This window comes from Scyliorhinus canicula, chromosome 11 (genome assembly GCF_902713615.1).
Source record: "Scyliorhinus canicula chromosome 11, sScyCan1.1, whole genome shotgun sequence".
NCBI lineage: Eukaryota > Metazoa > Chordata > Chondrichthyes > Carcharhiniformes > Scyliorhinidae > Scyliorhinus > Scyliorhinus canicula.
In genome coordinates this window covers 2,301,136-2,316,533 of record NC_052156.1, presented here as the reverse complement: position 1 = coordinate 2,316,533, position 15,398 = coordinate 2,301,136, and the positions used below count along the sequence as shown (strand labels likewise).

At 46.0% G+C, this 15,398-nt stretch overlaps 1 protein-coding gene across 1 annotated transcript in view; it reads left to right on the top strand.

The window, feature by feature from the left end:
• usp19 (ubiquitin specific peptidase 19) overlaps positions 1-15,398 on the top strand; it is a 148,533-nt gene that overhangs the window by 114,858 nt on the left and 18,277 nt on the right. Inside the window, 9 exon segments of the mRNA XM_038812099.1 lie at positions 618-733; positions 2,435-2,572; positions 5,576-5,937; positions 7,515-7,625; positions 10,092-10,308; positions 10,975-11,127; position 11,947; positions 14,773-14,911; positions 14,914-14,934. Of these exon segments, the coding sequence (XP_038668027.1) occupies positions 618-733; positions 2,435-2,572; positions 5,576-5,937; positions 7,515-7,625; positions 10,092-10,308; positions 10,975-11,127; position 11,947; positions 14,773-14,911; positions 14,914-14,934 (1,258 nt within the window).

Sequence of the window (15,398 nt, the reverse complement as noted above, 5' to 3'; positions counted from 1 at the left end):
TGGCCGAGGGTCAGTGCTCTCCCTCCCAGGGCTGCTGGCCGAGGGTCAGTGCTCTCCCTCCCAGGGCTGCTGGCCGAGGGTCAGTGCTCTCCCTCCCAGGGCAGCACCCTGGGCTGCTGGCCGAGGGTGACATTTAAGCAACTGCATATCGGCTGGACATGGTCATGCTTCTTCCTGTCCTAGTGATCCAGAGGCTTAAACTAGCAACCAGGAGAACGAGAGTTCAAATCCCACTATGACATTTTTAGAACTCTTTGATGTAAAATCCTGGCAACAGTAAAAACCACCATGAAATTGTTGGGTTGTCATTAAAAACCCCCATTGATGTTCCTCGATGAAATAAACTTGCGGACTGAGTTGTATTAACTGGAACAAATTCAGTTTTCATTGTTGACACCTTGTTAAAGACTGTTTACCAGGCTGATGTTGTTGTGGTCTTATGACCGTGTTTAGTGACTGCTGAATATGATTGATCTTTTGATCTCACCTAGTAATGAGCTCTGAACACATTAGCTGTCCTCCGTTGCTGGTCTTATTACTTGTGACTTTTAATTATGCATTGAATGTCTCTGCCAGCTGGTTTGTATGTCTGACTTGCTGCCTCTCTCTGTCTGTAGCGGCTGTTAATCCCCAACATCCCGATCAACAAGTGTGCCGCATGTCAAAAACCACAGCAGCCCGATGAAAAGCTGCGGCGTTGCACCAGTTGCTACCGAGTCGCCTACTGCAACCAGTGAGTCAGCTCTTCAAATCCGCACACAATGTTGATATAAGCACCACTCTGGCCAATTACTTTCTTTCTCATTTTCATGTCTGTTCGTTCCTCCCTGGTGGAATAGTGAAAGTTGTGGCTGGATTCACTGGCTGAGGAACAGAGTAGTGGAAAGATTACAAGTTGATTAATAGTCGTGCAGACCACTTTGTGAATGTTCCTTCCATGGCTGTGTCCGACTTTATCTACCACAGCCAATTGGGAAATTACTCCAATGTAGAGCATGTACAATGAGGGGTGGATGGAGACAGCCATGGCCACTGGACAAGAGTGTCCAATGAGAATTGCAAGCCTGGACTGGGATTGAAGCCGGGTCTATCATACTCTGAAATGGACATGCTGCCTTTGTTGACAGAAAGGACCCTGGTTTTGGGTGTTTGAATTCTATCCATTCCGCTACAATCTCCACAACACGGATGAGGTGGAAATATTGGCCCAACATCTCAGGCATTCTTCCTGCTCTTTGACTAGCACCAGGACTAGCATCTGCCTGAACAACTGGGATACCAGACAGGACCTTGGTTTAATGCTTGACCCCAATGATTGCAGCTCCCACAACACTGGAGAGTGCTCAAGTTTGAGAATGACATAAACTTCCTTCACATTCTTGCCCTGTGAGCATTGCCAGTGAGGCCAGCATTTATTACCCATATCTAGTTGCTCTATATTAGTTTGGTGCAACTTGCCAGCCTGAATCAACGGCAGTTAAGAGTAAATTGCTGAGTTGTGGGAATGGAGTCAGACTGGGTAAGGAAGCATGGCAAGTTTCCTTCACTAAAGGATATTTGTGAACCAGTTGGGTTTTTATTGAACAATTTAACAGTTTCTTGCTGACTTCTATGGAAACCAGTGTTTCATGGAGTCACCTGGTACAGGAGGAGGTAATTTGGCTGTTCCGCGAGTGCCAATTCTTTGAAAACGTTCTTATTTAGTTGAGCTCCTCTTAAAAAGTAATCCAATTACTTCCTCAAAGTTATTCCCAGATTGCCTTTTTAAAACAGAATTCAAATTCTCAAACTGCAAAGGGAATTGAACTCCTGTTCACTGGATTATTAATCCAGGTCTCTGCCTTACTGGCCCCGTAATGTTACCACTACATCTGGGCCAATGTGTGAGCCAATCTGCCACGCGAGAAAACATCATCAACCTCCCAACCAGAGTATGGTTGCTTGGCAGAAACGTTATTTTCAACATTGCAAAGAATTATTTTGCTCTATCGCTTGGTAGCACAGAACTTGAAAATTGGTGAAATGTTGCCAAAGCTTATCGTATTACACATCAGGACAAATGCAAAAATGCCAAATTTCAAATGATTACAACTATTTGTATTACAGGAGAAAAGGGTGCTGGTTAATTGGCTGATTGGCCGAGTGTTGCCATGTGGGAAGCAATGGGGAAACTATACCCCCCCCCCCCAACGTTCTTGGGTATTTCAAAAAAGGCACAAGGATTGAACGTATTCCTTTTGTTTGCAAAGAACCAGTTGCTGCATAATGGAGTCACGTCACGAAAAGCTTCGGCAGCATGACTCCCTTTTCAGTTATGTTTTAGAATTGAACGTTATGTGTGAAGACTCTCATGTGCAGGCAATGAAAAATGACCATTTGGTGACATCAAACTCGTGCTTTAAAAATTACTTTCTTCTCTTTCTTCCCCCACCAGGACTTGTCAAATGAACCATTGGTCAGATCATAAAAACCAGTGCAGAGCAGAGAACATCGGTTGCCCCTTTATAATCAGTGTCCCCGAGTCACGACTCTCATACTCCAGGCTCTCTCAGCTGCTGGAAGGATATTCAAGGTACTGTGATTTTAAAAAGGAAAATGAGCTGTGTAGATTAACACAACACTGGCTTCAGGTAAGAGCTGCCCCTTACTCCCACTGACTTGGGAAACAGAAGGTTTAACAAACTCGCATGCCTTTTGCATTCCCTCAACATTGCTGAGGGGTTTTCTGAATTATCCGGATAGTGGCAATACAAGAAGGCTTTTAGTGACTGGGATGTTTTTTTCTTTGAGCTGGTCATGTGGCAGGCTGCTGATTGCATTGTTCCACCAACGCCGTGACTTTGTGGTGTGAATGTAAATGCCCATGAACTGTGTCCAGCCTGTGCTGAGCTAGCTGATCATAATCGATGGCGGAGTGGGTGGGTGTGTTGCCATTTAACTTTGCGTTCCTGGGCTGGTCTGATGTGAAACAGTGCAGTGTGCAGAATAGCATTAAAGATGCTTGCTGACCTTCACCGTCAGGATAAACCAGACTGGATTCAAAGGAACTAGCTGCACTCCATCCAGCTTCTCTCCGATGTTTCCTCCCCTCTTACTGCTAAAAAGGGGATGGGATTTACTCAGTCTGATAATGAAGTATAATATACTTGCTGCTCTGGCAACACCTGATTGGTTTATAACCAGTCCAGCAGGCGGCAGAGTCAGGATAGCCGCCCCCACGACCCCGCTCTGGTATTTTGGGTATAGCCTACTCCCCCCCCCCCCCCCCCCCCCCCCCCCCCCCCCCGGCATGCACCCCATATACTCACCTGAGTACACATGAACATTAAGATAAAACAACAGATGCTAGAATCTGAAACAAAAACAGAAGATACAGAACAATCTCAGCAGGTCTGACAGTATCTGGACATTAGGACAGCACTGTCGCTTCACAGCTCCAGGGTCCCAGGTTTGATTCCCGTCTTGGCTCTGTCTGTGTGGAGTCTGCACGCTGTTCCGGTGTCTGCGTGGGTTTAACCGGGTGCTCCGGTTTCCTCCCAGAGTCCAAAGATGTGCAGGTTCGGTGGATTGGCAATGCTAAAATGCCCTTTGTGTCCAAAAAAGGTTGGGTGAGGTTACGGGGATAGGGCGGAGGTGTGGGCTTAGGGTGCTCTTTCCAAGAGCCGGTGCAGACTTGATGGGCTGAATGGCCTCCTTCTGCACTGTCAATTCTATGATCTGTGGAGAGAGAGAGAAGGAAACTAACCTTTCGAGCCTGGTATTCCCATACCTAATAAGAATTTATCTGCCTCTGCCGTAAAAATATTCAACAATCCCGTTTCCACCACTTGCTGAGACAAAGGGTTTCAAAGTAGTTGAGATTTACTGCGCTAAAAGAGGCGCTTTGGCCATTGTGCCTGTGCCGGCCGCTGAGAGCCTATCTATTCTAATCCCATTTTCCAGCACTGGGTCCATAGCCTTGTGTGCCAAGGCATTTCAAATGCTCATCTACATGTTGTTCACACAAATAAGAAAGAAATTCTCCCGATCTCTGTCCTATAGGGGCAAGTAGGCTTCAATGAAATTACTTTGAAAAGCCCCTAGTTGCCACATTCCTGCGCCTGTTTGGGGAGGCTGGTACAGGAATTGAACCTGTGTGCTGGGCTTGTTCTGCATTACAAGCCAGCTGTTTGGCCCACTGTGCTAAACCATCCCCAGTATTTACTGGGCAGCTAATGGCCAAATTTTGTGTGCTGTTCTTTTTTTTTAATAATCTTATTGTCACAAGTAGGCTTGCATTAACACTGCAATGAAGTTACTGTGAAAAGCCCCTAGTCGCCACATTCCGGCGCCTGTTCGGGTACACAGAGGGAGAATTCAGAATGTCCAATTCACCTAACAGCACGTCTTTCGGGACTTGTGGGAGGAAACCGGAGCACCCGGAGGAAACCCACACGGACACAGGGAGAATGTGCAGTTTCTGCACAGACAGTGACCCAAGATGGGAATCGAACCTGAGACCCTGGTGCTCTGAAGCAACAGTGCTAACCACTGTGTTACCGTGCTACCCACCAAAAATTTCTTGTTAATTTCAGCTGTGTTGTGACTCCGTGGCTGGAATTGACCGCGCACTAGCCGAGTTCTGGCCAAACCATCTTCATCTAAAAGCTCAAACAGTCCAAGGAGCCGTGAGCTGTGCTCTGTCATGGTTTTGAGCTGCCTGTTGACACTGGGTGCTTGAGCACTCTGCTGTGATGATACACGAGTGGTGCAGCGACCAAGTCTCAGTTCATGTGGCAGGCTGTTCACTCGAGTTTCATCCAGGCTTGGCAAAACAAAATCCTGCCTTGTGCACGGTGAAAGCAGTACCATGAGAGTTGTGTTCACCTCTGACTCGTGTGTCCTTCACCTTCCAGCTAACACTGATTAACACCCCACCCTGACAATACATCAGAGTGGGACTCTGCTGACTGCTTGGGAAATTGCAAAGTCTTTCTAATTATGAGGGAGTTTTCTTGACTGAACAAAAAAAAGTTCCTCTGACAGTATGGTCAGTAACCAGAGGACAGACTTATCAAAAACAAACAGCAGGGAGATGAGAGTTCTTTTCACATGTGTTTTATGATCCAGAATGATCACCTTCAAAGGGTGATGGAAGCTAATTCAATAAATAACTGGATAAATAATTGAAGAAATGTGCATGGTTATGGGGAAAAGCAGAAAAATGAGATTCATTAACTCCTTTCAAAGATGGCTTGCTTGGCAGCTGGCTTGTAATGCAGAACAAGACCAGCGCAGGTTCAATTCCCATTCCTGCCTCCTCGAACAGGTGCCGGAATGTGGCAACTAGGGGCTTTTCACAGTAACTTCATTGAAACCTACTTGCCCCTATAGGACAGAGATCGGGAGAATTTCTTTGAAATTTAATTGAAGCCCACTTGTGACAATAAGTGATTATTATTATTATAAGATCCAGCACACACACTGGGCTGAATTACCATTTCCTGTGTTGTCAAACTGTGATTCCACACTGGCTGTGGTTACATATGTGCCTTACTGCACACGGTGAGATTAATATTCTTGTATTCTGCGACAGATATTCAGTCAACGTGTTCCAGCCTCCATTTCAGCCAGGGCGAATCTCACCAGACCCACCTCCTGGTAAGATGGAAAATGTGCAGCCCACCCCCGGGAACACTACCAGCTCTGAGATTGGGGATGGAAAGATGCCCTTGGAGGTCCAGGAGAGGGACTTCAAGCCTGTGCACCGGACCCAATTAAGCAGCTCTGTTTCTGAGCCCCTACTGGCCTCTGCTTTCTCGAAGGGGATGAGTATGCCAGACAGAGACAAAGATTCCATTCACAGCTACGACTCCGGATTCTCGGAATTGAGGCCACTGTCACGGGACACCGGATCCGAGAAGGAAACCTCTTATGAGAAAGCTCCAAAGCCTGAAGGTGATGAGTTTTTTCTCTTAGCAAATCCCTCTTGATAAAGTGGAATCATACAGAAATCCCAGTTACAAATAACCATGGAACCTCTTGTCTGCACACATCAGTTCCACTGTTCCACTTCCAGAGTAAGATACGAGCGCAGTAGAGCTGGTCAGTGTTTACAATGTTGCCCCTCCCTGAATCTGGGTGCAGAGGTTTTCTTATCATGTGATTTTTATCACGGGAATATAAAGCAAGGTCTTAATTAGCAGAATTAAAACCACAATGCTCAACCAGTTGGACACCGTCATTGGAGAGGGAGGGAGGGCGCCAATGTTTCCACTTTATATGCTTTCATCAGAATGGGCCCAGTATACTGTTCGAATTGGTTATGATTATCTGAAATTTGCTGTGGCATTCAGCTATTGCACTACTGCACCAAGTTAATACCCACCCCTATTATGTTCAAGGAAAATTTTGTACAGTGCTGAGTTTCCTGATCTTGGCCTTGAGGCTTCCCGTAATGGACTAGCAACCCCCAGGGGGGTTGGTGAAGGGTGCATGATTATCAGTCGAGGGCAAGATCAACTTCTAGACCCAGTGCTTAAGCATTGTTCCTCATTAGCCCAGTCACCTTACTCTGCACTTTTTCATTAGCGTATCTAAATGCAATCTGGACCTTGTAAATCTTCAGTGTAGATTTGTGAAATGAAATGAAAAATGAAAATCGCTTATTGTCACGAGTAGGCTTCAAATGAAGGTACTGTGAAAAGCCCCTGGTCGCCACATTCCGGCACCTGTTCGGGGAGGCTGGCACGGGAATTGAACCGTGCTGCTGGCCTGCCCGGCTCTGCTTTCAAAGCCAGCGATTTAGCCCAGTGAGCTAAACCAGCCCCTATGCTTCATATTGCTCCATGCTTCTGGTTGTAGTATTTATAAAATTGGACTATGAAAGGTGACAAATCTGCCTTCACTCCCACCGCCCTATTGCTGATATGAATCAGAAAATGCTGAAAGCTGGCAACATAAGTGGAGAGAGAAACAGAGTTAATGTTTCAGGTCAATGGCCTTTCATCTGGACCCAATGAGAGTCCTCCACTAATTCAATCCCAGTTGTTGTCTATTTTTAAAACCTCTCTGTAATACTCTGCAATTACCGAAAGACTTCATTCATCATCTGTGTAATAGCATATTCCTTTTTATAAACCTTTTGCTGCTTTTATCTATGTGTACAGCTCTCGTTCCCATTTTAAATTAGCGCATTTCAACAAATTACTGTTTGAAATCTACAACCAGCTATTGAAAATAGATTCGAAAACAAAGGGTGCTGCAGCACACTCCCCCTTGGAAGCTTGAGCCATCTTCCAATCTCCACAATTACACTAATAATCCTCGCTTCCTGCAACTTTTACTTTGACTAGAAGTTTTTCCTTGGGAGCTTCAAAATTATACCCGAGGTAGTTGCCCTGTCAACTTTATCTGATGGTTTTGAAACTAAGGTGATTTTATCAGACAGTCTTTTAGTTCTTAACAATTCTGCAGTTAGAGTTTTTGCACACTTTAATCATTTGCAGTGTTCTTTATTCCCCCCACCCTCATAGCTGCAGTCCCTGGTTACCAGCAGCCAACTGAGTCTGTGCACTTCCACACCCCACAGTTTTACATCAAGATCATTGATTCTTCCAACAAAGAGCAGAAAATGGAAGACAAAGGTGAGGCCAACACTATAATCAGGCTTGAATCTTGCAGTGAGACGGTTAAGCATAGTTTTTTTAATACATGTACAGTATTGTCAGCTGCTACTCAAAACCAGGTTGCAAAGCAAAATTGAATGCTTGTTTTTAAATGTAGAGCAGCTGCAGCTATTTTGGAGATATTGGTCACTGAGCATCTTTATCTCCAGTTTAATCCAGTTGCTTTTAAATCCTTCTGCGTGGATTGCACCTGGGCCTCGCTGAGACTACATAACCCTTTGAAACACACATTCTGTTTTGGTTATGGCAGCTCTAACTCTGCCCCTTGGCCTGGTATGTGCTATGGTGAGAAGGGGTAGGCTGTGGTGGGCAGTATGTTTGCACAGTTAATTGTTGTCGGGCACATCATGTAATTGACCACGAGGCGGGCTTAAAGTTGGCCCATTGTTAATAAGGTTAGGCTCTCCAAACAGTCAGTGACATCTGCTGCAGCACTCACTGCCAGAACCAGGAGAACCGCTTCAAAAGGGTTCAACAAGGCAAGCCTTCAGTGTACACACTCAAAGGGTGGTACCATCTGTTAACTGAAGTGCTCTGTGTCTGGCAAAGAACATAAGACAATAATTCAGTCTCTATTTAATCAGAAATTGTATATTGGGAGGCTGATGAGGAAAATAATCAATAATCAGCCCCCTGATCCTTATACCCATTCCATTTACAACCAGACAGCAGGAGCATTGACTTCTGAAAATGGGGCTGGTAGCAGAGAAAGAGGTAGAGAGTCGGTGTTTTATTCCCAATCACTAACTGGAACTGCATGACCCAAATACCTGTGTATGTAAAGGTATAGGAGGGTGCTGGTGTATCAAAATGCATCAAAGACGCACAGAACAAGAGATGATGGCTTACCTTTGTCACAATAACAGTGGATGTCATTTGTAACTCTGAAGTACTGAGGGAAAACTGCACTGTTTAAGGAAAGCTGCACTGTTGAAAGAAAGCTGCACTGTTGAAAGAAAGCTGCACTGTTGAAAGAAAGCTGCACTGTTGAAAGAAAGCTGCACTGTTGAAAGAAAGCTGCACTGTTGAAAGAAAGCTGCACTGTTGACGGAACGCTGCACTGTTGACGGAACGCTGCACTGTTGACGGAACGCTGCACTGTTGAAAGAAAGCTGCACTGTTGAAAGAAAGCTGCACTGTTGACGGAACGCTGCACTGTTGACGGAACGCTGCACTGTTGACGGAACGCTGCACTGTTGACGGAACGCTGCACTGTTGACGGAACGCTGCACTGTTGACGGAACGCTGCACTGTTGACGGAACGCTGCACTGTTGACGGAACGCTGCACTGTTGACGGAACGCTGCACTGTTGACGGAACGCTGCACTGTTGACGGAACGCTGCACTGTTGACGGAACGCTGCACTGTTGACGGAACGCTGCACTGTTGACGGAACGCTGCACTGTTGACGGAACGCTGCACTGTTGACGGAACGCTGCACTGTTGACGGAACGCTGCACTGTTGACGGAACGCTGCACTGTTGACGGAACGCTGCACTGTTGACGGAACGCTGCACTGTTGACGGAACGCTGCACTGTTGACGGGTCAGTCCAGAGGGTGCAATGTGTCAATGGATCAGCACTGAGGGAACACTGCATTGTTAAAGGGTCAGTACAGAGGGCGCAGTGTGTCAAAGGGTCAGTACAGAGGGCGCAGTGTGTTAAAGGGTCAGTACTGAGGGTGAGCTGTGTGACAGAGGGTCAGTACTGAGGGAACACTGCACTGTTGAAGGGTCAGTACCGAGGGCGAGTTGTGTGTCAGGTCACTACTGAGGGAGCACTGTGCTGTTGGGGCCGCACCAAAGACGTGCTGCAGTGTCAGAGAGGCAGTCTCTGAAACTGGTTTTAAACGAAGGCCTCAATTTCCTCTCAGATGAATAATTTTGAAGCGCATCAGTGTTTTCTCTGGGTAGTTATACGTAACCAACATTTAGGTTGAACAGTGAATTTCATATTGTAAAGCATTTTATGTAGAGCCACTAAAATTTATTGATGTTGTTTCTAATCAGGGTGCCCGTGTTTGTAGGGCTATGTACAACAATCTTACAAGTAATAATAATCTTTATTAATGTCACAAGTAGGCTTACATTAACACTACAGTGAAGTTACTGAGAAAATCCCCTAGTCACCACATTCCGGCGCCTGTTCGGATACACAGAAGGAGAATTCAGAATGTCCAATTCAACTAACAAGCACATCTTTTGGGACTGTGGGAGGAAACCGGAGCACCCGGAGGAAACACACACAGACACGGGGAGAACGTGCAGACTCCGCACAGACAGTGACCCAAGCCAGGATTCAAACCCGGGTCCCTGGTGCTGTGAAGCAACAGTGCTAACCACTGTGCTACCATGCCACACATGTTTTGTATATAACCTAGATCATTCGATTTCTTCAGATCATTTTGGCTTCTCTCCTGCATAGGTGATGCTCCATTGGAGCTTGAAGACAGTGTCACGCTAGCAATGGTGTGGAAAAACAATGAGCGACAGAAGGAGTATGTGCTAGTGGAATCCAAGGAGCTGGAGTATGTCGAAGATCCTAGTTCAGCCAATGAAGCAGCCAGAGCTGGCTACTTCACACTGGAACAGTGCCTGAATCTCTTTACCAAACCTGAGGTGCTGGCGCCTGAGGAAGCGTGGTAAGTCTCCTCTCCCTCACCACAGTTCTATCTCACCCTTTCCTGCCAGAAGAGAGTGTTAACTGTGGGTAGGATTCTCACCTCCAAGTCAGTAAGTTATGCTTTGAGCTAGTCAGGAAATTTGCGAGTATAATCCAAACTGTCCCAGTGCAGTGCTGAGGGAATGCTGCAGGTCACCGGATTGGACATTACCCTTCCCACTCAGTTAGACATTAAGGACCCCGTAACTTCTATTCCAAAGAAGAACAGTGGAGTTCTCGCCAATATCCGACCAATATTTATTCCTCAACCAACATCACTAAAACAAACTATCTGCCAATTTATCTTGTTTGTGGGATTGTGCAGTTGGCATATTGGCTGCCACCTTCCCTGCTTTTGGCTGTGGCACACTCTGGATATTCCTGAAATGCTGGAAGGTGCCAGGAAAAGGTGGCTCACCATCTAAAGGGGCAAATGAGGATTGATGGTGAATGTGAGCTTTGCTGGGGCTGCCCAAATCCTGAGAATTAATTAAAGTTTGATTTCAGTATCCAGAATTGCAACACTTTGTTTCTGTTGGGCTGAGATGAATTCAAGAGCTGGGCAGGTTTCCTCTGTCTTGATGGTGATTATGTGCATGCAGGTAGCCTGAGGTTTGGCACTGACAGCTGCTTCTGACCATTGCAGGTATTGTCCCGAATGTAAACAGCACAGGGAGGCATCCAAGCAGTTGATGCTGTGGTGGCTTCCAAACGTACTCATTATTCAACTGAAACGCTTCTCCTTTCGTAACTTCATCTGGAGGGACAAGATCAATGACATGGTGGAGTTTCCCATCAGGTGAGCAACACACACTAAAACTTCACTGCCTTTTATTTTATTGCTTTTAAAGCCTGGGGTTGCCTGCTTATACCCCATGTTCCAATTTATTGCCTTCTAAAATCACACAGCACGGAGAGAGGTCATTCAATCCAGTGAGCCTTTTTCCAGCTCTTTGGGGAAAAAATGTAGTAATGAAGGTCAATTCTGCCTGCAGAACCCAAAGGAAATCATTTTAGTCCAGCACCCCACCCTGGGTGGGGGTTTATATACTACACCACAGTACCATACCATACCCAGCACTCACCCTGGGTGGCGGTTTATATACTACACCACAGTGCCATACCATACCCCCAGCACCTTACTGGGTGGGGGTTTATATACTACACACAGTACCATACCATACCAGCACTCACCCTGGGTGGGGGTTTATATACTACACCACAGTACCATACCCAGCACTCACCTGGGTGGGGGTTTATATACTACACCACAGTACCATATCATACCCAGCACTCACCCTGGGTGGCGGGTTTATATACTACACCACAGTGCCATACCATACCCAGCACCCACCCTGGGTGGGGGTTTATATACTACACCACAGTACCATACCCAGCACTCACCCTGGGTGGGGGTTTATATACTACACCATTGTACCATACCATACCCAGCACTCACCCTGGGTGGGGGGTTTATATACTACACCATTGTACCATACCATACCCAGCACTCACCCTGGGTGGGGGTTATATACTACACCACAGTACCATATCATACCCAGCACCCACCCTGGGTGGGGTTTATATACTACACCACAGTACCATACCCAGCACCCAGGGTTTAGATACTACATCATCGACCTTCAATTTAAAACTGTTCCCCAAAAATCTGCAGAGTGACATCTGGAGGCTATGCGATAACTGGTGGGAAGATACGAATTGGGAGCAGGGGTGGGCTACTCAGCTCTGCCGTTCATGGTGATCTGATGGAAAGCTTCTGCAGACCCCCGGTCACCCCTTCTTTTGCTATAATCAGTCTGGCTCTGCCTTAAAAATATTCAGAAACTAACCTTCACTGCCTTTTGAAGAAGAGAGTTCCAAAGACACTGGAACCTCATCTCTGACTTAAATGGGCAACTTCTTATTTCTAAATTCTCCCACGAGAGGAAACCTCCTTTCCACATCGATCCTATCAAGATCCCTGAGGACTATATGGTTTAATCAAGTCGCTTTTATTCTACTCAACTCCACCAGATACAAGCCTAACCTCCAACCTTCCCTCATCAGGCAGTCTGCCCATTCCAGGTATTAGTCTAGTAAATCTGCTCTGAAGTGCTTCCAAACACATCACATCCTTCATTAAAATAAGGAGACCAATATTGTACATAATATTCCAGACATGGTCTCACCAATATCCGGGACAAGTAAAGCATAACCTGCCTACTTTTCTATTCTCTTTCCCTCACAATAAATTATGCCATTCTTTTAGTTTCCTGATTACCTGCTGTACCTGCCGCATTAGTCTTTTGTGCTCATGCACGAGGCACCAAACCCCTCTGAATCTCTTGCCATTTCGGTGATAAGCTTTTTTTATTCTTGCTGTCAAAATGGACAATTTAATATTTTCCCATATTATGCTTCATTTGCCAGACCTTTACCCACCCACCTAACCTATCTATATCCTTTTATACCCTCCTTGGGCCCTCGTCACAACTTGGATTCCTGCAGAAAGATGTAACAATGCAGTAGGGGTGAACTTGATTGAAGTACTTGCTCAGAGTCGGGATAGTGTACTCAAAACTATTCTCTCTACGTGTCTGAGGGGTGTTTGTAACAACATAGAGATAGAAGAAGCAGGAGTGAACCATGAAGCCTTTAACCTGCTCTGCCGTCCAATACAAACATGTCTGATCTTTACCTTCAGCCCCACGTTCCTGCACTCTATCCTCATCCCTTAATTCCATGTGTGATAAAAATCTATCTTTCCTATCCTTGAATATGTTTACTCAATGATCAAGCATCCACAATCTTTGCTAGCCTTCAATTACAGGAAGATACAGACGGGCTAATCAGTGGTAAATGGAATTCAATCCGGATAAGTGTGAGGTGATGCACTTCGGCAGGACAAACAGGGCAAGGGGGGTACATGATAAACGGCAGGACCCTGGGAAGCAACGAGGATCAGAGGGACCTTGCTGCGCATGTATACCAGTCCCCGTAAGGTAGCAGAGCAGGTGGATACAGTGGTTAAGAAGGCAGATGGTAAAATTGCCTTTATTAGCCGAGGCAGCGAGTTTAAGAGCAGGGAGGTGATGCTGGACTGTATAAAATGTTGGTTAGGCCACAGCTAGAGTATTGTGCGCAGTTCTGGAATCCATATTATAGGAACTCATGCTGGAAAGGATGTAGAAGTGATTTACCAGGATGTTGCCTGGGCTGGAGAGTGTTAGTTATGAAGAGAGATTGGATAGACTTGGGATTGTTTTCCTTGGAGCAGAGGAGACTGAGGGGGGACAGGATTGAGATGGATAAAATTATGAGGGGCATAGATAGAGTAGACAGGAAGCAACCTTACCCCTTGGGGGAGGGGTCAATGACCAGGGGGCAGAGATTTAAGGTAAGGGGCAGGAGGTTTAGAGGGGATGTGCGGAGAAACCTTTTCACCCAGAGGGGGGTGGGAGTCTGGAACTCGCTGCCTGAAAGGGTGGTGGAGGCAGAGACCCTCATAACGTTTAATAATAATAATAATCGCTTATTGTCACAAGTAGGCTTGACAAAGTTACTGTGAAAAGTCCCTAATTGCCACATTCCGGCGCCTGTTCGGGGAGGCTGGTATGGGAATTGAATCCACGCTGCTGGTCTTGTTCTGCATTACAAGCCAGCTGTTTAGCACACTGTACTAAACCAGCCCCTAGTATTTAGAAGTATTAGATGTGCCCTTGCAATCCCAGGGCAGACACGGCTATGGGCCAAGTGCTGGAAAATGGGATTAGAATAGTTAGGTGATTTTTGACCGGCGCAACTCAATGGGCTAATAGATCTATTTTGTGCTGTCGACCTCTATGACTCTAATCCTCTGGGGTAGAGAATTCCAGAGATTCACAACTCCATGTCTTTTCATTGCAGTCTCTTATCCTGAGACTGTTCCCCTGAGTTCTAGATCTCACAGCCAGTGGAATCAGCCTTTCTGTATACCTTGTCAAGGCCCTTGAGTGTGGGATAGTACAAAGGAACTTCATTCTGTATCTAATCCTGTCCTGGGAGTGTTTGTGGGAAATCTCCATTTTGAGCATTTAAGCATATAAGAAAATCAGAGAGCCAGGGTTGTTTGAGAATGGGAAAACAGCACAAAAACTCAAAAAACGCTTCTTCCCTGCTGTTACCAGACTCCTAATCGACCCTCTTATGGACTGACCTCATTAACACTACACCCTGTATGCTTCATCTGATGCCGGTGCTTGTGTAGTTACATTGTATACCTTGTGTTGCCCTATTATGTATTTTCTTTTATTCCCTTTTCTTCCCATGTATTTAATAATTTGTGAGCTGCTAGAAGAAAATATTTTGCACTGTACCTCGGTACCACGTGACAATAAACCAATCCAATCCAATCCAAGAATTGTGCATTAAATGTTCTGTGTTAATCACTTTTTTACCTCAAAAGAATCTGGACCTGAGCAAGTTCTGCATTGGTGTGAAGGATGTTCGTCAGCCCCCTGTCTACGATCTGTATGCAGTGATCAATCACTATGGTGGAATGATTGGGGGACACTACACTGCTTATGCACGTCTACCCAATGACAAAACAGCCAGCGCAGTGATGTGGGTGAGTTGGTATTCACCAGAAATCATGCTCGAACTCAGGCTCCTGTTAATATCCTCCTGTCCAGGTCCTTGATTCAGTGCATCAGCAACATGAAAATGAAATGAAAATCGCTTATTGTCACGAGTAGGCTTCAATGAAGTTACTGTGAAAAGCCCCTAGTTGCCACATTCCGGCGCCTAGTCCGGGGAGGCCGGTACGGGAATCGAACCGTGCTGCGGCCTGCTTGGTCTGCTTTAAAAGCCAGCGATTTAGCTCAGGGAGCTAAACCAGCCACTCTTCAATTGGACCCTAGTACTGACCCCCGAGTTACCTAAAGCTAGAACCAGCCATACAAACAGTTTGCACCCCTAGATAAGCTCCCCCCTCCCTGGGAAGGGGGGGTGGGGGGGATTTACTGGACGGCCCTTCCTTTTCAGCTGTACCTTGAAAAGAGCCAAACGCCCTCAACCATTCCATTCTGTCGA